This window comes from Trifolium pratense, linkage group LG3, assembly GCF_020283565.1.
Source record: "Trifolium pratense cultivar HEN17-A07 linkage group LG3, ARS_RC_1.1, whole genome shotgun sequence".
In the NCBI taxonomy this organism is placed as follows: Eukaryota; Viridiplantae; Streptophyta; class Magnoliopsida; order Fabales; family Fabaceae; genus Trifolium; species Trifolium pratense.
This window is the reverse complement of record NC_060061.1, coordinates 44274254-44296919: the sequence shown is the minus strand read 5'-3', so window position 1 is coordinate 44296919 and position 22666 is coordinate 44274254. Positions and strand designations below refer to the sequence as shown.

Here is a 22666-nt window from a genome sequence, read left to right as displayed (position 1 = left end):
ATTAAGAAATCTTTGTTTTCTCAAACCTGTGTGCTGATTGGCTTTAAGAAGGAAAACAAAAAGCTATTTGGATCTGTTTGTTTCGTTTTTAAACTAGCGTGCCTTTAGTTAGAGAAGTTAATTTCATAGTTAAGTATTAGAGTTTCATCCATTAATTGTAAGCGTCTTTATTGGCTGGTACATTGTTATCACTTATCATGTCTCCTTCATTTTCATGAAACCTAGCTCCCAACTCACCATACCATCTCACATCCCCATTTGCACGCCGTTCCTCTTTGTCGAGGAACCGTCTTGAACTTGCAAGTTGCAAGTTATGATTTCTCCCAAACTTGATTATTGTATGTCTTCTCCTTGGAAATCTGAATCTAGACCATGGTATATATGAGTACTATCGATCACATATAGGATATGATAAACAACTTAATATATAAATATTCCTCTCAAAAGCTGTGTATTCGACTTTTCAAAAGTCAAATTATTGTAATTTTCAATACAATAATTCTACTTTTGAGTTTCTTAACATGTGCCCTTAAGATACACATTAGCAAAATTCGTTCCAAAAATACCACAATGTTATGATCCTTCCGAAGCAAGCTCTTCCACATTGCCAAACAGTCCTACCCAGATTGGGTCAATAAATTATTTCATAAATGAGCAAAATGAATCCAAGAGGGAGGGAAAAAAAGTTGTTGCTGATGATAGTAACATTCTTCCTCACATAGTTGTTACTATCTACTGATGATAGTTACCTGAAAACCGGTTGAGCCTGTTTTATCGAACCTATTGTTATATCATATGATAAGCAAACCATAGGTTCGATTTTGATAATTGAACATTATTACCCGGCATCTTTTTAACATTATTACCCGGCATCTTTTTAACAATATATATATTCAATTAATTTATTAAGATATTTATGCTACATAAAAAAAAATAATGAATAAAAATATATTGATAATTTGAAAGAAAAAGAATAGTTTGTTGAGAGATATATGCTAAAAAGATATCAACGAAAAATTATATTTCAGAAAAAAATATTGTAACAGAAAAAAAAATAAATCTTTTTTTACTGTAATAAATTTTTGTTAAGATATGAGATATTAATGCGAGATTAAATCTGTTTCAATTTCTTGGGTGTTATTCTTTCCTTTATATATATACTATTAATTAACGATTAATGATACAAACTAATTCCCTTTTGAAGTTTCTGTTTCTTGAGTGTCAGTCTTGAGTGTCACTCTTCCCTTCTTCTTCAAGAACTCTTTTAATTGCATTCTTCCCTTTTTGCTATGGCTTTTTCCACTGACATCCATCACCTTCCCGACCGATTCCCGGAGGGTTTAAGAGTCTTTATCATTGATCATGACACCACTCAACTTAATGCCATTGCGGATTTGTGCTTTCAATGCAACTATGAAGGTTTGTTAATTAATTTACCATACATTATTCAATTTTATATTAAATTCTGTTAACTTAAAGTCTTAATTTTTTTGTGTAAAAGTTCTCACTTTTATGTTTGTTTGTTCTAGTTACCACATGCGCTGCGGCTTCTTTTGCCGTGCATCTTTTGAGAGAAACAAAGGGTTCTTTTGATGTGATAGTAATTGAAGCTCAAATGCCGGACATGGATTCGTACGAATTTTTGCAACGTGTTACACAAGAAATCAAAATTCCAATCATAATGATGGGAGTTGATGACACAACAAATGCAAGAATGAAGTCCATTGAAAAAGGGGCATGTGAATATTGGGTTAAACCTTTGAATGTGAATCATATCAACAACATGTGGCAACATGTTGTAACGATTCAAGACCAAGATCAAATTTGTAGAATCTTGGAGGTAAAAACAGGACTAAAAATAATGAAGAGAAATCATGAAACTGCAACAAAAGAAACCAATGCTTATGTTCTTGAAAAATATAGTGATAATGATCATGATCAACCTCCAACAAAGAAGAATCGTTTATCATGGTCAGACCCAAAACTTAAAGAACAATTTCTAAAAGTTGTGAATCAACTTGGCATAGATAGTAAGATTCTTTGTCTCGAATCTTTTTATTTTATTTTCTTTGTTTTTATATTTCAATAAACTCACTTGTATGTGTTAAATTTTCTTCTCAGAGGCAACGCCAAAACATATTACTAAATTGATGAATGTTCGGGGTTTGACACAAAGCCAGGTTGCTAGCCATTTGCAGAAAGTGAGACTTGGTTTGAAGGGTACAAGTAAAAAGACAAAGTTAAAGAAGGAATTGTCAAAAAGTGGAAAGCATAATCAATACCATGTTCCTAATAATGAAAGCCTTGAAGTTGTTCAATCAATGCCAATGCCAATGCCTGAACAGAATGAAAGTGTTGAAGTTGTTCAGTCAATGCCAATGCCAGAACAGAATGAAAGTGTTGAAGTTGTTCAGTCAATGCCTGCTGCAGAACAGGACCAAAATGTTGTACCGAATTCAGCAAACATACAATGTGATTACAACATTCCTGCACAAGCACAACAGCATGAGAATGTGTTTGATGATTTTGATATTTCCAAATTGTTTACTAACGAAACCAACATGATGGTAGATGGTTCATCATACCTATATGATGAAGCATGGCATTCATCTGAATATGGCACATTTGATTGGTGTTAGAAAGCTGCTGTTGATGCGATATAATAGTATGATGATCGATGAATTCTTTTATTAATTGTTTCTACTGAAAGAAGGAATAGTAGTACATAAGACAAAAGGTCATGCAAGACTTTCATTAATGATGTAATTAAATACTCCTTTTTTTTTTATTTTTTTGAATGGCTATTTCTGTCAATAAGTAATTTCTTTTGTTATTATTTGATAATCCCTTCGTTTATTTTTAATTCTTTTATATAGTACTTATGCTTTGCTAAGTGAATCTAAATACTTTATATTGCAAAAGATTTATCACCTTGGGGGGTACTTTGTTTTGTCATGGAGTTAGGAAAAGCATAAAATTTTAGTACTATGTTTTGCATCAAACAATTATTATAAGTTATAAGAGTACAAGAATTGTTGGATCCAAAAACTGGTTTGAAAACCCCCAAACATGGAAAAGCTCAAAATATGATTTTTGCCGTTCATTTAGTATACTACTCTCTCGGATTCTTTTATAAAAGACAAATGAAGTCGTGTTCTGCATAAGCCGTCCCTCGAGGGGTGAGGGGATGGCCAATTCAAAGGGGACAAATAACTTCATTCAAGTTTGCAACTTTGTAAACCAAAGTTCTGCACGTGCTTACACTTAGTTCAATGATATATCTTGGCAATGATGCTTATGTAAGTATGATATATATGCTATGCTATCTACAAGATTTGAATCACACAAAATATGTGATGGATCCATCACCCCCCATATCACAAATGCATCCTAACTTAGTGGCACCAGTGGTGTCCTCCCCAACTAATCTCCTGCAAGTGCCGGGTTCCAAACTCCGTCTCTTGTGCAGCTACGGAGGCCACATCATGCCACGTGACAACTCCCTTTACTATGTAGGCGGAGACACTCGCATTGTGGCCGTGGACCGCCACTCATCCTTAACACACCTTTGTTCTCACCTCTCCCGCCATCTCCTTCATGGAAGAAGATCATTCACTCTTAAGTATCATCTTCCCGATGAAGACCTTGACAATCTCATCACTGTTTCCACCGATGAAGACCTCCAAAACATGATCGAAGAGTATGATCGTTTGTCTTCAAACCCTTCCCCCTCCCCTTCTCGACTCAGATTGTTCCTCTTTTTCTCCAAACCAGAAACTGCTGTTTCCATGGACACTCTCCACTATGACGACTCTAATCATTCGTGGTTCGTGGAAGCTCTCAACAACTCAGGGATTCTCTCTCGGGTTGTTTCTGATTCTGCTGCTGTTGTTGATAATTGCCTCCTCAACATTGATGATTATGATGCAAGTGCTTCTAGCTGCAACGACGAAAATACTAATAATAATGTCAACAAGGAGCATTTAATTGATGTGGATTATTCCGCACCTGTGGACGAGGAGGACAACATGTTTAATTATTCATTTGATAATCTTCCTCAAATACGAGTTCGCATTGATGAACAGAAGCTTGTTGATATGGAGCAGCAGCAACAGCAGGAGGATAACAACTTTGACGATGTAAAAATGGCGAATGTGAAGCAAGATGATGCTTTTCATGTGCAATCACAGGTCAAAAGTGATCAAAATCAGCAAGGGGAACAAGTAAACAATTCTACTTACACTTCAGCCCAACAACCGGATCAAAATCCGCAACAACCCGCCACATATCAAAATCAATTTGTCTATATTCACCGTCCTATAGGTACAGGTCAAGTGCCAATATCATCATACTACCCTTATTATGCACCACAATCACACCAACAACTTAATCAGTTCCCAATTTATGTGATGCCTATTGGACTTGGATCTACACAACCATACAACATGGCTTTGCAACCTAATATAGCTGACACAAATGTAGTAGCCTCAGTTAGGCCACAAATACCACAAAGTGTTGTATCTGAAGTGACTCCAAGTGTTTATAAAGCTCCTGTTGCATCAAATTCTGGTTTTATTCAAATACCTTCCAACCAATTTCAGCAGCAATATGTGAATTTGCCTCAAAATATTCACCATCCACCACACCCTATTTATGGTTATGACTATGGTGGAGCTATGCAAGAACAAGTATACTATACACAAACACAGCAACAGCATGCAAATGCAAATGCACCGTCTCTGTACCAATCCATGACCCCGGCGGTTGCTGGAGCAGCAATATCAGATGTTTCAAAACAATTTCCTACAGATAAAATTCAGCAGCCAAACAAAAACTCACAACAAGTATGATTTCAATAAGAAAAAAAAGTGTGGCATGATATTGAGGTTTGATTGGACTTTTTGTTCATTATTTTAGTGACTAATTATATAGGGGATCTTCTATTTGAAAAATCTAAGGTCACTAACCATTATCTATATGAAAATTAAGCTAATATATGATCATGTATTTCAAGCTAGTTTTTCTTATGTTATTATTTATAACAGTAATAATCCACTTCAATAAGACAAGCTACTCCCATTAGTTTTGTGTTTGTTTTTTCATTTCTTGTTTATTTCTGCCTAAACTTTTTTGTATTTTTGTAAAATCAAGGATTGCGACGGTGATCATAATTTAAAATGTTGATGACATTTTTATGTTTAATGTACCTATAAAATAGTTGTATCAGAGTGAGAGTAATGTGAATTAGCTTAATAAGCAGTTAAGCACAATGTATGTAAGCACATTAAAAATCTCTAACTCCAGCACATAGTTTTCACTTTCACTTTGAAACCTTAAATTTCCATTTGCATATGTCTGTACTCAAATTAAATATGCAATAACTAGAGCTGTTTATATTAATTTACAATATACTATTATTGAAATAATAAAGACATTAATTCAGGTCACATTGCTAGACACAGAACAGATAGATCAGGCTAGTTGGAACTTGTACAGATCAGGCTAGAAGTGTGAACCTGTAGTAATAGTATTGGTAATGGTTGATTAAACTTTCGGTTTAATAACATATATAATTCTAATGCATTCATAACCAAGATGAACATCATGTACCTTGAATCAGCATAACTCGTGGCAAAATTTGTATCTGGCCAGAGAGTTGTATGATTCCAGTTGTGATGTTAGAACAGAGTCCATGAAGGGAGTTACTCTACCAAGCAAGTTCCAACCTCTTTTGCATAATAGGTTGTGAGGGCTTAACAACAACTTATTTTACTTTGCGTACTAGACTCTACATCTGTCTCAGATTTGAATTCCTGTTTTCGATTGAATTTCCAGATTCTTCTATTTACTGGAAAGCATTTTCAAATTGTTCCGGTTTGTTAATAGTGTTAGTTCTTTGAAACAATTGCATTACATACCGATCAACTTGGAAAAAAAGTACCAGTAACGATTTCAAACCGGCACACTTTTTCAAAGTGTGAGCTGTATGAAGTTTTTCACTTACTCTCTCTTTTTCCCCTAACTCACACCAGCACGCTTTCTTTGAAAATGATTTTTTTTACATGTTACCTTATATATAGGGGCAGATTTGTCATTTCAATTCAATTTGATGGGGTAAAGCGATAATTGTCAGGGGTAGAAAATCTTTTTTTTATTGATCCCCGACAATTATCAAAATCGAACCTATGGTCTTTTACCCTAGGTTGCCGTATCGGCGTGATTTTTTTTCATCATATAAAAATGGTAACGGTAGGCGCCTTTACCTTTTTTGCACTACTATTATAAAGGCTATCTATGCCATATCTCTAGCCAATGTGGGACTTCTAACAGTAATGGACCTTTATTTAAAACCTTGACTGATACTGTTCTTTTTTAGGGCTGTGCTTAGCCCAATAAAAGTTTATGCCATTGAAGCTTAGTGCATGAGATTTGGTAAAATAAAAATGTTCATAATGGGGAGTAATTATATTCCAATTGAAATTACTTGTTTCTTCTATGACAAACTCAAAATATATGCACAATATGCTTGATGCAGAAATATTGAGATAGTTTAACAATTGCATATATATATATATATGTTAAGAAAATGGTTAATTCATCTTGAAATTAGTTTGTTTAGGTGCTGTTAGAGTTAGTTACAACCAACTTGTTAGTTAAAGTTTGTTAGTAACTAACTAGGTAGTTAGGGAATTAGTTTAGGCCTAAGGGATGAGCTTGCTTGTTACACAAGCCACCCTATATAAAGTGCAACTAGTGCATTATATTGTATTCAATTTTTTTGTGGCCCATTAAGGAAGAATAAAATCTCTATTTCCCTAAGTCTTTCATGTTCAGTTCTTAATCATAATCATCAAGAAACTTGTTCATCTTGTATATAGCAGTTTTTGCAAAACTGCTAGTTTGCCCAAGGTCAAGCCTGCGTGCCAAGCCTGCAGCTGTGCTTGTGAACCAAGCCAATTGCTTCTTGCTGCGCCAACAATATGCACATTATAAATTTATTGTATCTAAAAATGTGCTATTTGTATATGCTAGAAATATTGTTTCAACTGTCAATTTGGACTGTAAGTTGGAGCTGAAATCAATCGCACTTCAAGCTCGTAATGCAGAGTACAATCCCAAGGCAAGTTTTGTTTCTTAATTTAGTTTCACCAACATAAATATGTGTGCATCACATATTTTGTTGTTGCACAAAAATTTCAAAGAAGGTTTACTTGGTTTTTGTTTAGTTGTGGAGTTTGGTCTTCTTGGCAGTCTTCCTATCTGGTCCAGAGAGGCTTGGTTGATCTATAAGATATTCTACCAATATTATTATTGAAGCCAACCACTTATGCACTACATTTTGTGATCTGAAATCAATAATCATTAATAAAATAATTAATTTACATGCTTGATATGTTGTCATGCTAGTTAGTCCTTTTTCTACCCCCGACAATTATCGCTGCGCAATTGTCATGCTAATTGTCGAAATCTTATAAACAGACATCTTGATACAACAGACATCTTGATTCGTGTCACACACATCACTTGGGCTCTTTCGGAAAATGCAGCTTGATAAGTGCTGGAAGTTCTGCTAACTCAACTTGAGGTTGCCCAAGTAAAATACCTTTCAATTTCTCATCACAGTTGACCACATTCTTATTGTTTGGATCCTGCTCAATCAAAGAAACAACTCATATTTTAGTCAGACAATTGAATTTGAACCTACATATCAATCAACATACTAAAATAAATATACCAAATTCATAAGACATCATAGCAAATATGGCAGTAGCCCCCAACTAGAAATTGGGTACATGATTTTATAAATTCATAATCACGTTCTTAAGATTGCTAATACTAAACCACAATTTCCTAAATTGACGTATATATTTGGCTCATTTAAAAATGTCACCTGTTATTCAATAAACTGCAGAAAGACTTAAAAAGAAAATATAAGAATTTCAATTAAGTGCTATTATAAATATTTCTAAAAGAGGATAGTAAGATCGAAAAATCGTAAATCGCAATCAAAATCGAAGGATTCAATTAACTGTTTGATCATGTTCAGTCCAAACTTCCAAGTGCTCCTAAGTTTCTCCTTTGTCTGCTTCCTGAGAGGAAGAACTCTGATCTTTATGGTCTGTGGAACATGGTCCATCCATCCCGTTAAGATGCAAATTACAATAATTCCAAATTAAGCTGCAAGTTGCAAGTTATGATTTCTCCCAAACTTGATTATTGTATGTCTTCTCCTTGGAAATCTGAATCTAGAACATGGTATATATGAGTACTATCGAATATGATAAACAACTTAATATAGAAATATTCCTCTCAAATTATTGTAATTTTCAATACAGTAATTCTACTTTTGAGTTTCTTAACATGTGCCCTTAAGATACACATTAGCAAAATTCATTCCAAAAATACCACAGATGTTATGATCCTTCCGAAGCAAGCTCTTCCACATTGCCAAACAGTCCTACCCAGATTGGGTCAATAAATTATTTCACAAAATGAGCAAAATGAATCCAAGAGGGAGGGAAAAAAAGTTGTTGCTGAGGAAGAAGCTCAAGAAATGAGTCTGATGAAGAAGACTCAAAGGAAAATGAGAAAGGACATCAAAAAGATGTTTGTTAGGCAATAAATCATTCATATGTTGTTCTTGCAGTTGCAGTTCCTGTTATTTTATAAAAAAAATGAAAATTATTTAATTATATTTAAAGTTTTAAATTTTTGAATAATTTTTTTTAAACATAGTTTGAATACTATAAAAAGTTTGTTTCCAAAATTTTGAATTTTAAAAAATGAGAAAAATTAAATATAAATTTTTTAAATTTCAAAAAATAACATAAAATAATAAAAAATCTCAACTCAAAAATCAAATTTTGAGTTTTTTTTTAGAATTTTTTTTTGAAGAAAATATCTCAGTAAGGAACAAAAATATATTTAAGCCATCTTTTTAATAAATACTTCGTACTCCCTCTGTCCATAAAATAAATTTTTTTATTTATTTAAAAAATAGAGTAAATACATCTATCATTACATAAAAAAAATCTAAAAACAATATTTTTTTTTTGTGGCAACAAAAATTTTATTTAAAGATGAGACGGAGTATAACACAAGAAAACATAAGTTCGACGCGACGACCCGACCCAATCCAGTTTTCTTTTCTTTCTTTCCAAGCAAATTTTCCATCATTTATTTTCCCCTCAATTTCTCTCTGTTATTTTCCACCAAAACCCGTTTCATAAACCCTTACTTCCCCAATCCTAATTCCCAACCCTTTCAATTTCCTCCCAATTTCTGATTCTTCTTCTTCCGCCATGTCCATCTATAGGGTACTTTCCCGAGCTTCCAGAAGCTTCGCACTTCTCTCTGCTTCACACAAGCCGCCACAACCCTTTTCCACCACTTTCTTCCATAATTTCAGTTCCTTTCCTCATCAATCAGCTAATAAGGTATCTCCCTCGTAGTACTCAATGAAAAAATTTAACTTTTTTCGCAATTTTGTGTTGTAGGGTTTTATTAGGGTTTTAGGATTTACTCATAAACTTTAACCCTAAATCATCTTTTTCTCTATTTTTGTGATATTTTGGCTATCAATTGTTGAATTAAGTTTAAATTTGTTTTTTTTTTTGACGAAATTAAGTTTAAATTTGTTGTACCCTAAATTCTCTTTTTTTATTTTTTGATGTCTTGGCTTTGATTTATTGAAAAAGTTGAAATTTATTGTACCACATGGGGTCTGTTTGCATTGGCTAATTTGAGTTTATCTAATCATACAAGTTTTGTGAGAGTGTTTGGGATGAGAGAACTTATGAAAACAGCTTATGACAATTTTTATAAATTTTTTTGAGTTTATTTTTACAAGTTCTCAAATATAGCTTATAAATACAGCTAGTAGCATACATAAAAACAATTTATCTTCATTTTATATTTTGTTATAAATAGAGCTTATGTAAGCTTATACATAAGAGCTTATCACGATAAGCACTTGTACTATAAGATGCAAATAAGCTGTTTATCCAAACAGGTCCTTGGTGTGACAAATCAATTGGGCTCCTGCTAGTGAACGGTGGGATTGGTCCTCTGGATTAGTTGTTCTTTGGGCCAGATACCGTGGATATTTAGGTTTCTCATCCATTTAGTTGAGTTTCATCCTTGAAAGAATATATGTCGGGAGAGGTTAATCTCTAGAGGGGCTTTGTAGTTGTGTCTGGAAATACCTTGGTTTACAAAAAAAGTTCAAAATTAAGCTCGTCAATTATTTGTATGAGTAATTTTAGGTTTAGTTATGCATTGTGAAATTCTCATTAAGTTCTATGTGTGATTTCTAATGTTTCAGCTTATTCCAGTTCAAGCCAATTTGTTTTGTCCACAAATAAGTTCATCATTGACTCCAAGGTTTGGATTTTCTTCCTCGGCCTCACCTGAAACTTCAAGTGATGATGCTGCAAAAACAAGTGAAAAAGCCAAGGTAGTTGATCAGAATGAAGAAGTTAAAGGCGAAGGTCAAACCAGTGACTCAGGTTAGGGTCTATTTCAGAATCTCAATGTCAATGTCAATGTCAATCTGTGAAACGAGTGGAGTTTTTAAACAAAATGCATTTATTTTTTATACAGATGTAGAGATTGAATGCGATTTATCCAGAGATGAATTAGTAAAGCTTGCTACTGAAAAGGAAGCACTTTTGAAGTTGAAGCAGAAGGAGATTGAGAAAATGCAGGATAAAGTTTTGCGTACTTATGCAGAGATGGAGAATGTCATGGACAGGACTAAACGAAATGCTGAGAATTCAAAAAAATTTGCCATACAGGTCTATGTTTTGACAATTTTTTTTTTTTGTGCTGCATACATCTTGCTCTGTAATGTTTTAGTTTTCGACTCGTTGCTCAGTGTTTTTCTAATATGATGTAGAATTTCGCCAAGAGTTTACTAGATGTTGCTGACAATTTGGGAAGAGCTTCTTCAGTTGTAAAGGAAAGTTTTTCAAAAATTGAATCACCTAAAGAATCCGATGAAGCCGCAAAACTCCTGAAAACACTTCTGGAAGGTGTTGAAATGACCGAGAAACAACTTGCAGAGGTAGACTGTTCTACTTTATGCTGTAGCTCTTTAGTTGTTAGATTCAAAGTTAATTTATGGTCATTCTTTCTGAGTTTTTTCTGAGTTGTTAGATTCAAAGTTAATGATAGAAAATAGGTGGATTCTGAAGGTTTGATTTTAATGGGTTGAATTTTTCACATCGTCTTCAAGGAATGAAGCCTTGGTTGTTTTGAAAAATAAAGAAAGCAACATTGGTGACCAATAAAAGAGAATAAAAGAAAACTAGGGAATTGCATGTTTCAAGTGATGGCGTTATGGATCCAAGAACATAGCAATTTGGTACATTGGTAACCATACAATGATCTAGGAAATTGATGGCCATGTTTAGGAGAGTAGACCGGTTGCATTGCATTATTGTTTGTCTGAAGTAATGTGCTTCACTGCTAGTGTTCAATCCTATTATTTAAGATTTAAATCTGCTGCTTACAGGTACTTAAAAAGCATGGTGTAGAAAAATTTGATCCTACAAACGAACCATTTGATCCAAACAGGCATAATGCCATCTTCCAAATACCTGATGCTACCAAGCCTCCAGGCACTGTTGGAGTCGTTCTGAAGGTACTTTCCGTGATCGTTTATTGTTTGTGCTGCGTTTCAGTTTTTCTTTTCTGATTTCAAAAATTGCGTTGACCTTTAAAATTGTTTGTGTTTTTATTTCGTTAATCCTTTTTCAATACAAAATTTCAATATTAATGGTCTAGGTTGATGTGTCGGTGTCACTATTTATGACACTTTCTGTTCATTACATCAAAATGCTGGTTATTTTCATTTGATATTTTAAGGGCATGTGCTTTATAAATTCTTTTTCTATAGTAATAACTGGGAATTAAATATGTTTTTAAGTCTTATAATAATTTTGAATTTCGTTTTTTGTCCCTCTACTCAATTTCAGTCGATACAAATAATAAAAATGCATGCTTTCAGTCCATCTTTACATGTGATCAATCATATTGTTGGTCTTTTTTTATGTTTAATTTATGAACATAAAAAACGAACTCCATTTGTCATTACATATTATTCATGATCTTTATCTATGACATACTACCATCAAATGCAAACATGACTTGTAAGTGTAAATGAAATGGAATACTTTGGTTATATTTGCAGGCCGGATATATGCTTTATGATCGTGTAATTCGTCCAGCAGAAGTCGGCGTAACACATGAAGTGGAAGGCAACAATGCAGATGAATGATTACGGCATGAAGAAATGCTCGAGTAATTTTGGATATTATCCAATGTCTTTTTATGTAGTTCACACTCCGGTTCTCATTTGCAGAGCTTTAATTCGTCAAACGTTGAAAGTACTAATCTTTTTTCTTATACATCGGGAGTTATTTTTTTAATAATAATAAAACAGTATATGGATCCGATTCCATGAGATTTTGGTTGTAATCTATTCATGCTATTAACTGATTCATTATAATTAACTCTTTGTAGTGGGGGATTTCTACATATCCCTCATTTATTTTTGAGCTATCTAGTGTAGTATTGTCCCTTTCTGTTAGCAAATCATAATTTGTAAGGGGCAAAGATCAGTCGTTGTAAAATTTGAAGGGAAAGTCTTGAGGGGATGCAACTGTTTTCTTAATTGATCTGGTGTGACTCTTGACCTTGCATTTTCTTCATTACTACTTTTATTTGTATTTTTGCATAATTTATCATTTTAAAAGGGCGACGATGTTGGATGGAACTATCCCCGACATCTAGGGTCTCTTTGGATTGACTTATTTTTGAGCTTTTGCGAAACAACTTATACAAATAAATAAGTTTTTATGTATTATTATAAATTTTTCAATGTAGTTTATGAGAAAATCGCTTATAAATATATAATATTTGTTTCTTAGGTCAAACTTATAAATTAATTAACATAAAAGTTTATTTATTTATATAAGTTATTTTTTGAAGCTCAAAAATAAGTCAAATTCAAACGGCCCCCTAGTGTATAATTCTTTTTGGCTGACGGCTTCCGAATGAAAGGGTGGGGGGTGCTTTCACCCGCCCTTGTGACTAAAACCCCCTAATTTTTCGTAGAAGTGTACATACAAACTTCATAAGCGTCTGTATTTGGATGCATTTGGATGTCGTAAAATTAGTGGTTTTATAGTAGCACACATCTGTGTTTGGTAAAAAAATTGAGATTTTCTTCATTGGTTTGAGTAAACCGGTGTAAATGTTGTAGTTGCACGCGCAGAGTATACCTTTGTTTTTTTTGTTTTTTTAAAAAAACTATCAACCTGAATTTGTTTTCCTTTCTAAATCATTTCCCTTGATACTTATCCCTATACAAGCAAATAAACCGAAATTATTGTTATGAATAACTACTGGTACATTGTATAAGAAGAAGAAATAAAAACTACACGTACTAGCACCATGTTTTTGCTCAATCTATAGACTAACAAAATGATGATTGTTCTTCTCTTCCTGTGTTTGCTCACACTAGCAAAATACACTATCAGAAAATATCTTTTAGTAGGTGGGGGAATTTTGAGCAATTCAATGGAAGAGACTAATAATATTGAGAAACTTGAGATATATATATATATATATATATATATATATATATATATATATTTTATTATTAAAAAAGGGCTAATCCCAAATTAAACTGACTTTTATCAACCAAAGAAAATATGCAATCAACCAAAATAACTGACTTTTAATTATCAGAATAAGCAAACTTCAGCTACTTTTTTAGTCTCAACTTCAACTATGCTCATCAACTAGTTGCTGATGCTACATGCACTAGATAAGTACGAAGTACTAACTATATACAACATTCTAACTGACAAACTAACTATATATATGCTTATATAGCATGCCGCGTGATATCTTTGTAGTTCATGGACCACCCATATGATCATCAGTCATCACTGTCCTGGTTGTTTTCACCATTGTTTCCTTGGAAGTCCAAATCAAGATCCAACTTATTCATGTTTGAGTCCTGCAACACCAATAGAAATATATGTAAGCCGATGTTATTGATCATTATTATGTTATACTTCACATACAACAAAAGAAACACCTTTTCGCACTATCATAAAAGAAACTACCTATACCATGGTTCAGTTCGGGTAGATAAAAACCGAACTGAACCGGGAAAATAGTTCGCATGAACCGAGCATAGTGTTGTCAATTGCAGATTACAGAAAATAGCAGTCTGTTCCTATTCTGCTACACTACAGTGCTATATGCTATAGCATTGCTATTTGTGTATCGCAGATAGATATCATTTTGTTAAAATTCCACTTCGCTAAAACCATTACTTGACAATACTGACGAACCAAATTACCTACTTTTTATCCAGAACTGAACCAAAATGTTTTGTGGTTCTGTGCATTTTTCCCTAGTTATGTTCTGTTACAAACAAGCAAAGTAATGGCCTAACATCAATACACCATAATTATATGTTTGTCCATTTAATTGTCTAACACAATCCTCCTCTTATATCCAAAGTTAGAACTGACTTTTGATAATCTAGAACAGAGCACAAAGTCCGCAAAGTATAAATATCTGAATCGGAAATATTTCAGGATTATTTCTAGTTTTTGGGGACAAACGATAGCAGTTCTTAGTTCTTACATGGTGTTAAGTTATAATGCATGTACACAAATGATATGATCCTTACCCAATGTTTACTAAATACAGAAATCAGAAGACCACACCACACCCTTGAATTAATCCCTATGATGTGATAATCATCAGAGGAAATATGTTTAAAACCATTCAAACCAGAAACGATAAAAATCCAGTTACTTTACCTTTGTGTTGTCCAAAATTTCATTCATATTCAGCTTCCTGTGCACCCCATGATTCACATCTGTCTGTCTAACTTTCATCTGGTCACTCTCAATTGTGGATTCATTTTCAACCTTTTCCGCAACCCCCTTTTTCTGTTCTTCTAGCGCAGCAATCTGCATCATGACATTGATGACCAATCTCACTTATAACGAAAAACAATTATTGAACCAAAACCGTAATGCACCAAAGGAGATGGTAATTGATAAGATCATACACGACCCAGTTTTATCTGGCAATGTTTCATGATTGGGAGTTCTTTTCTTTTCAAAAGTCCAATTAAAGAACCCTATAACCAATGATTGATTCACCCACATAGAAAACCACACAAAATAATGTAACACCTATAAATCACCGACTAGACACCATACACGACCCTAACACGTGACACTGATACGTAGACACCGATACGTAGACACCGATAATTATTTCAGAAAATGAAAGTGATTGCATGTAACTCTATGTGTTGGACACTAGAGACACCTTCAATCTAAAGTGTTGGTATTACATAGGACAAAACCCTCTTTGTATTCAACAACAACGTCCAAGCTTTAGCCAACTAGATGGGGTGGGCTACATGAATCGCATAATATCTTAATGTTCTATTATAGGATTATATAGCCCCTCTTTCTACCCACAATCTTCACCCTAATACCTTGTACCATAACCTCAACAAACATGGAACCAATTGAAATGCAAACTACAGAAACTCAAAGAAAGCAGCTTCTCTTCTTATCATAGTTCTAAATTGAAACCGACACTGCAATTGTGCAACAGTATAATGATTTTATAGGTCTTTGCAACTATATCACAACTGCAATTGTGGCAATATCATACATACATAGTTAGCACTTAGCAGTGTAATGTAACTACAACCGCGACCCCAATTTAGAACCATGAGTCAGTACCTCAAATTCCAATTCAACCCACATGCATACATTCCTATAAAGCACAGATATAGACACGAACATCAGACACAACACAGACACTGACGGCTGACAATAATTTTGAAAAAATGACATAATTTGGTATAATCGCGTGTCTGTGTCGTGTCAGACACCGGGACACGCCTAATTTATGAAGTCTTCGTGCTTCATAGTTTACATTCCAACACAACACAATACAACAAAACCCTAACACTCTTCTTCACATAACAATCACTTTCTAAACAAAAATCCACAAACCCAACAAAACATTGCAACCAATCAACACATCACAACAATAAAAATCGAAACTTTATAACACAAAACTAAAACCCCAATTATTTTTTTGAACTTTAAAAGCAAAATTAAAACAAACATACAGGAGTATAACGAAACTTCCTTCTGGGTGGCTCATCAGCAGCAGAAGAAGAAGAAGTGTTAGTAACCGGAGTCCAACGTCGGAGAAGTAAACGAGATTTGTCGTTACCATTATCATTCTTATTTTTAGAGTTGTTGTTAAAAGAAGAAGGAGAAACATGAACCCATTTCTTCTCCCATTTTCTAACACGACCATTGAACACAGCAGGTGCACCGTAACGAGAAGAAGCTCGACCAAGCCTTGTAGAACCAACAGTCTCCATTGTGTTGTGTTTGTCGGTGGAATCAGGAATGGAACAGCAAAGTAGTAGTAGTAGCGTCTTCACTGAGTGTGTCTCAAATGTGTTTGTTTTTGATTTTATTTGACACGATACCAAAACAAGAAGTGAAGTGATGAGAAAGTGACAAGTAACTTGTTGAAAAAGGAGCAGCACAACACAAAACAAGTAATGTGTGTAGGGTAGGGATGGATCCTTGGTTTTGAGGATGGGTGCATCAGTGTCGTCAATTTGTTGCAGTCAAGTCAAGGTCCCGCAATAGGATTAATGGTTGAACTCACTTATATTTAATTTTTTCAAATAAAATTGTAAGTGGAAAAATTAGAAGAAAAAAGATAAGTTATAAACCTACTTAAAATAATATTTGAAAAATAAATTATATTTACCAAACAGCTAGTAAAATAACTATTTTAAAAAAGTTATTATTCGTGTGTTGTTGAAAATGCAATATGTTATGTGAGATGTTGTTTTATGTTTTTTGTCGTGTCATGTATGTTTTTTTCGCTACATACTTTGATTTATATGTTGTTTTTAGATCGCAATCCTCTACATGCATATAATATTTTTAGATCATTACTTGTTTGACACCGGAAAACGATGATGCTTGATGCTATCTTTGGATCTTTGTTACCCTATGGTCCATACTCCATAGTTAGAGTTCAAGATGTTATTTAGGGATTTTATTTACTTTTCTTTTTTGGAAATTGAATTGTTATGAATGTGTTCAGGTGAACACTCAAAGGGGTTATATTAGTAGTAATATAAGAATAATGTTACATAAGTTTATCAAATATGGACTGATAAAAAATGTGTTATCCTTCACAATGAAAATATGAAGCTATTTATAGGCTGCAAATTCCTTCTTCTCCAAGTTTGATCTCCTAGAACTTCGGCCACCACTGTCTTCTCCGACGAACCAGCGCAAGAATAGGGGTGGTTATCCTTTCCAGGCTATGGAGGTTTATGGGGGTGATGATTTCTTCCACGTGAAGCTAAACAATTGATAGTTTGGCGAGAAGAAGATATTTTGGACGCGACCCAATGTCCAAAACCCGTTGGCGCAACATCACTTCATCTCGCCACGTCATGTTGTCTCGCCATCTCGCCTACTGAGTCTTCATGGATCACTTTGATTGGGCTTTGTTACTTTTGAACTTATTGGGCCTAACTAATTTATCCTTTGATCCATTGCCCGGTCCAAAATGATTATTATTTATTTTGCATTTCAATCTTTGTTTTTAAAATGCTTTATCTAGTTTAATTTAAGAATCATTCAAATATTTTATTATAAAAATTTCCGTTTTTTTTTTTTTTTTTTATAAAAAAAGCTTAATTTTAGGCTCGAAATATTAGGGTGTTACGTGTTTCATTTAAAATAATTTTATGGGTCATGGTGGACAAAACGATAAGATTTTTATTAGTTGTGAGCAGAGTATTTTGGTAAATTTAGATGGTGCACGAGAAAATACCGAAGAGCCCACCAATTATAGAAAAGAAAGAAATAAGGAAAAAAAAGGGGAGGTGTTAAAAGTAAATGGGAGGTGTTGCGTGTGAGGTGAAAGGGTTTAAATCCTAATTTGAGAACACATATGTATATATGCGTGTGAGTAACTTATGTGTGAAACAAGAGAGAAAATTTGAGAACAGTGGCACCGTCGGAAAATTGTGTGTTTGCTTTTCAAACTATTGATTTTTTATTTTTTATTTAAAATATTATTACTACTTTATTTATATAATTTTTAGTTATCTAGATTGATTTATTGAATCAATAACAATAATTCAAAAGTCTTGCTATTGGGCCACCTGCTATTGGGTCTCCTGCCATTTATATCAATGCATCAAAACTTGGTAAGAATTAATATTGATTCATCAAAATTGAATAAGTCGATTTTGTAAAGTTGAATTAAGTTCAAAACTCGATTCTAAGAGTTTTGTTATTAAATTCAACATTGCAGCCCCTTTTAGTAAAATATTGTAGTTATGGTTCATCAATATCAATGATAATTTGGATACAGTTAAAGCCAACTATCTTATATACAAAAGAAGGTAACATTTCAAGATTCATGTATGCACATTTTAACTATCTTATTTTCATGTGAGGTTTATCATATAAAAATAATAAATAAAACGGATGAAACATTATTTACACCTTTTTTACACACATATAAAACAACTTATGTAAGCAAGTATCACCAAAGAAAGCAACAAAACTAAGAAATTTTGAAACTTGAGGGCCTTGCTCTTATCTAATACATAGTAATTTAAATTACAATTATATTATAATATGTGTTACTCTTTAATTTGGTGATACTTTTTCTTATAGAGACCAAAAATAAAATTCAATAATTTTGTAAGGAGATATTTAACCCTAAAAAATTTGGCCTGCTTTATTTCATTTGTATGAATTTTATCCTATATAGAATCAACATTTATATTTTCATCCCTACAAACTAAATGAATTTCAAATTTTAGCTTTCTATCATATGACTCCATCCCTACAAAACTAATGTTTCCGATATATAAAAAGTTTTGTCTACCAGAAAACTCATTTTATATTTCAATTATGGCTATCGGAAAATTCATTTAATTTAATTAGGAAAAAAAAATTTACGTACCGAAAACATTTTGTAGGCTAAAATAAATGATAAAACGAATAAAATTGAAAATTCATTTAATTTGTACGGGTGAAGGTATAAATGTAGGGTATATGATACAATTATCCATTTGTAGCAAAAACATACTGGCCTAGATTTTGGCCCAATTTCACATCTCATACATAGTACACCTTTTTAGGGTTCTTTTCATAATTTTTTTTGTTTTGCTGAGGTTTTAAAACGAAGATTGTTCATCCGCCGTCATCAAGATTGTTCATTGTGAAAGATTTGAGGTAAATTTATAATCACTCGGCTCTCTTTCGATATTGACATATTAAAGTCTTAAACTTACTTTGATTTGAAAAATTAGGTGTTGTTTAATTTAATTTATGGGTGCTGGAACAATTACTCTTCACTACTCTTGAATTGTGAAGCATTATTTTATTAAGGTATGTGTTTCTGTATTAACTCTTTACTCTAAGCTTTCTTCACGCTTCAAAGATTTGTTGATTGATTGATTAGATATGTTCGTAGATCGAGTTTTTCATAATGGATTCTTAGATTGTGTGCTAATTAATATTTTAAATAACTTGGTTTATATAAATTTATATACTCAGATAATTGAAAATTATTATATTTGGATGGCAAAACAACTCTTTAAAATTGAAAATTCATTTTGAGACAAATTGGGTGAAACTAATGTTAAAACTTGTGAAATTAGGGCATTTTTTTCCTAATGAAATTCTCCAACTCGCGTTTAAATCGATGGTTGAATTCCTCCTTAAACTCTCTCATTCAAGACATCAATCCAAGTCCTACCTAAATCTTGACCTTGACACCAACCTTCACTTGCTTCCAACAACCATTGCTATAGACCCCAAGCTTCCCGATTTGTACCCCACTCTTCATCCATCGGAATGCCTTCCGCCCTCATGAAAATATTGTATGCCACTACCATAGGATTTTAGGTAGCACCTACAAGATTCACCACACCCTCTTCAGCCTCCGGACTGGTCAAGTCCGTACCCCTTGAAGAAACGCTTGCTCCCAACTATCATCGGAATTTTAGATAGCTCAACAAGCTCCACCACCCTTCGACCCCCGGAATGTCTTTCGTCCTCTCGAAGTATTGCTTGGCTCTGAACCAACTATGAAATTTTAGGTGGTTCCACAAGCTGCAACATCAAACTCTCCTTGAATCCAACTACCTCCAACAATCTCACAAGTCACCAAGTCTGATCACCATTGGTTTCAATTGTCTCCCTGAAGATCCTCTTAAGGTCTTGCACTTCTTCAGTCACAATTGAAACATAACCCCCAAGGTCTCCATGGTCACACGCCTTTGGTCCAACAATACCACTCTCCTCCTTATCTCCCATTAGATAGCCAAGAGCTAATGTTGACTGTCTTCCTTTAGTCCCACTATCGGAAAACTCCACCTCAAACTGAGTTTCCACCAAAGTATACACATCATGATCTCCATCTTGTAACACGCTAGACCTCTTCGACTACTCTGAAACATACTTCATGCCATTGTTAGTCTCCAACAATTCCGGTTTAGTTCCACCACCTAGTAAACCTTGTTTCACCAGTCCAACTAAACTCATGTTACTAACAAGTACCAACCGAAGTCCCAAAACTCAAGCATATCATGAGAATCACCACTAGTAATCGATGCATGACCAATAGTAAAACCAATTATCTTTGCATCAAATTTCCACAACATACCTCACATCATGAAAAAGAATCCCACAATTGTCAAACCTCGTAAGATAAATTGAACCATACCTCAAACGTTTCAAGCTTTCCCGTATCCAAGATGAACGACTCCACCTTCAACTAGCTCTAGGGTTTTAAAGTATTCCTTCTTCAAACACATGTGATAGGAGCATCCAAAGTTTATAATCACTAGAATTCATATAGACTTATACTCCATTGAACCCCGAGTATTTTTAACACCACCTCTCCAGGCTGATGTCGAGTTTTATTACCACCGCATCTTCAGGTCGACCTTCTTCGCGATCTCCGTTAATTCTTTATCTCTGAAGCACCGGATAACAACACTCCATGTTTCACCCATCATCTCAGACATTAAAATTCCTTCAATCTTCACTTTCCACAATTCCAAATTGTTTTCGGAAAGTACCTCGATATCCTACTTGGAACCCATGTCGCTCACTTCATATTGTTCCGATTGCCCCACGATGGGGTCAATTGTTGTGAATTCGTCTGAAAAATCACACCAAAAAATTACTTGATGTGTGGAGCAATAGAATGACAACCAATAACAAGTGTAATAAGCAATAATAATAACAACCGATAAAAACGATAAAGGAGAAGAAAGAACGCGATAATTTGTTTACCCAGTTCGGTCCAACAATGACCTAATGTAGAGGAGAGAGCAGCCCCTCCGTTCCACTAGAATCAAATAAGTAACTTTACCCAAAGAGTTCTCAATTGGGTTACAAGAATTAATCCTAATGCTACCCAAATCCTGAATCTTTTTCCGTGGCCAAGAGACTCAATTTGACTTGGTCTACCCAAGGTGTACCACAAAGATAGTTCGCCCACCCCTAGAGTTGTACCAAGAGAAAACCCCTTTTGCTCTCTAAGACCCTAACCTTTATATGGTGGCAAACATGTTAAAAGAAACTCACCAATACATTGAACCTTACAAGCTTTCTCGTCTCCAAGATGAACAACTCCACCTTCAACTAGCTCTAAGGATTCAAAAGTATTTCTTCTTCAACTTCAAACACTTGTGATATGAGCTTCCAAAGTCCATGACTCAACACTCCACTGATTTCCAACTTCCACTAGCACCTTCGCATCCTCATAATAAGTTGTTGTTTCAGACATAACCCGAGTATTCTTAGCACCGCATCTCTAGACTGATGTCAAGTATTATTACCACCGCCTCTCTAGGTTGACCTTGTGTAACCCTGATTGCATAATACATCCTTGACTTGATTTTCCACAAGTCAAACGTGATTCTTCAATCAATTTTCTCTAACCTAAACTTCACAGCGGAACTACCTCCTCCTGAATCAAACCAAGAGCTTTGATACCAGTTGTTGGGAAAAACAGGCATTGAGAAAATAAAAGAACACAATCAACAACCCAAAAATATAACATGGAAACTCCAAAACCGGAGAAAAAACCACAGACGTTGTCAAAACCGACAACCAGAGAATAAACACTATAGAATTCACTCTCAACCACCCCATGAACCCAGTACACCCACACTCTCCAAAGTATATATTTAAACTACATCTCAAAATACTCTTAAACAAGAGCACAAGAGAAAAGAAAAAAGACACAAATATAAACTTAAAGTGTTTACAAGTGCTACTGCTTGGTGTGTTGAAACAAGGAACTTAGAAGTCTCTTTATATAGCATTGAGTTCCTCCACTCTTCACTCTTCTAAGCAATGTGAGACTTCTCAAATATAATTTTCTTAACCTTTTTTCCCTTCATTAGCAATGTAGGACTTACCTTGCAATCAACCTCAACACATATACATTAATAGGAAGACTATTTTTATTATAATTTTTACGACGACCTATATTTCTACTCACCACATCCGATTGTTGATTTCATTCATTTAAT

General features: G+C 34.0%; 4 protein-coding genes across 4 annotated transcripts; 3 read left to right on the top strand and 1 right to left on the bottom strand.

Annotated features, from left to right (window-relative positions):
- Positions 1–1289: 1289 nt before the first annotated feature.
- On the top strand, positions 1290–2639 carry LOC123915189 (two-component response regulator ORR26-like). Its single transcript, XM_045966333.1, has 3 exons — positions 1290–1419; positions 1530–2030; positions 2122–2639. Exons 1-3 carry the CDS (start codon positions 1290–1292, stop codon positions 2637–2639), a joined length of 1149 nt encoding a protein of 382 aa, XP_045822289.1.
- A 726-nt stretch (positions 2640–3365) lies between these two features.
- On the top strand, positions 3366–4856 carry LOC123917397. Its single transcript, XM_045969098.1, has one exon. The coding sequence runs from the start codon at positions 3384–3386 to the stop codon at positions 4848–4850; it is 1467 nt and encodes a 488-aa protein (XP_045825054.1). The 5' UTR covers positions 3366–3383; the 3' UTR covers positions 4851–4856.
- A 4253-nt stretch (positions 4857–9109) lies between these two features.
- Positions 9110–12676, top strand: LOC123918679 (grpE protein homolog 2, mitochondrial-like). The gene is made up of 6 exons (XM_045970795.1): positions 9110–9437; positions 10325–10508; positions 10603–10796; positions 10898–11065; positions 11516–11644; positions 12194–12676. The coding sequence occupies exons 1-6, from the start codon at positions 9303–9305 to the stop codon at positions 12278–12280; spliced, it is 897 nt and encodes a 298-aa protein (XP_045826751.1). The 5' UTR covers positions 9110–9302; the 3' UTR covers positions 12281–12676.
- Positions 12677–13717: 1041 nt separating this feature from the next.
- On the bottom strand, positions 13718–16719 carry LOC123916154. Its single transcript, XM_045967535.1, has 3 exons — positions 16187–16719; positions 14847–14999; positions 13718–14029 (listed from the first exon to the last, which is right to left on the bottom strand). Exons 1-3 carry the CDS (start codon positions 16445–16447, stop codon positions 13949–13951), a joined length of 495 nt encoding a protein of 164 aa, XP_045823491.1. The 5' UTR covers positions 16448–16719; the 3' UTR covers positions 13718–13948.
- Positions 16720–22666: the final 5947 nt, after the last annotated feature.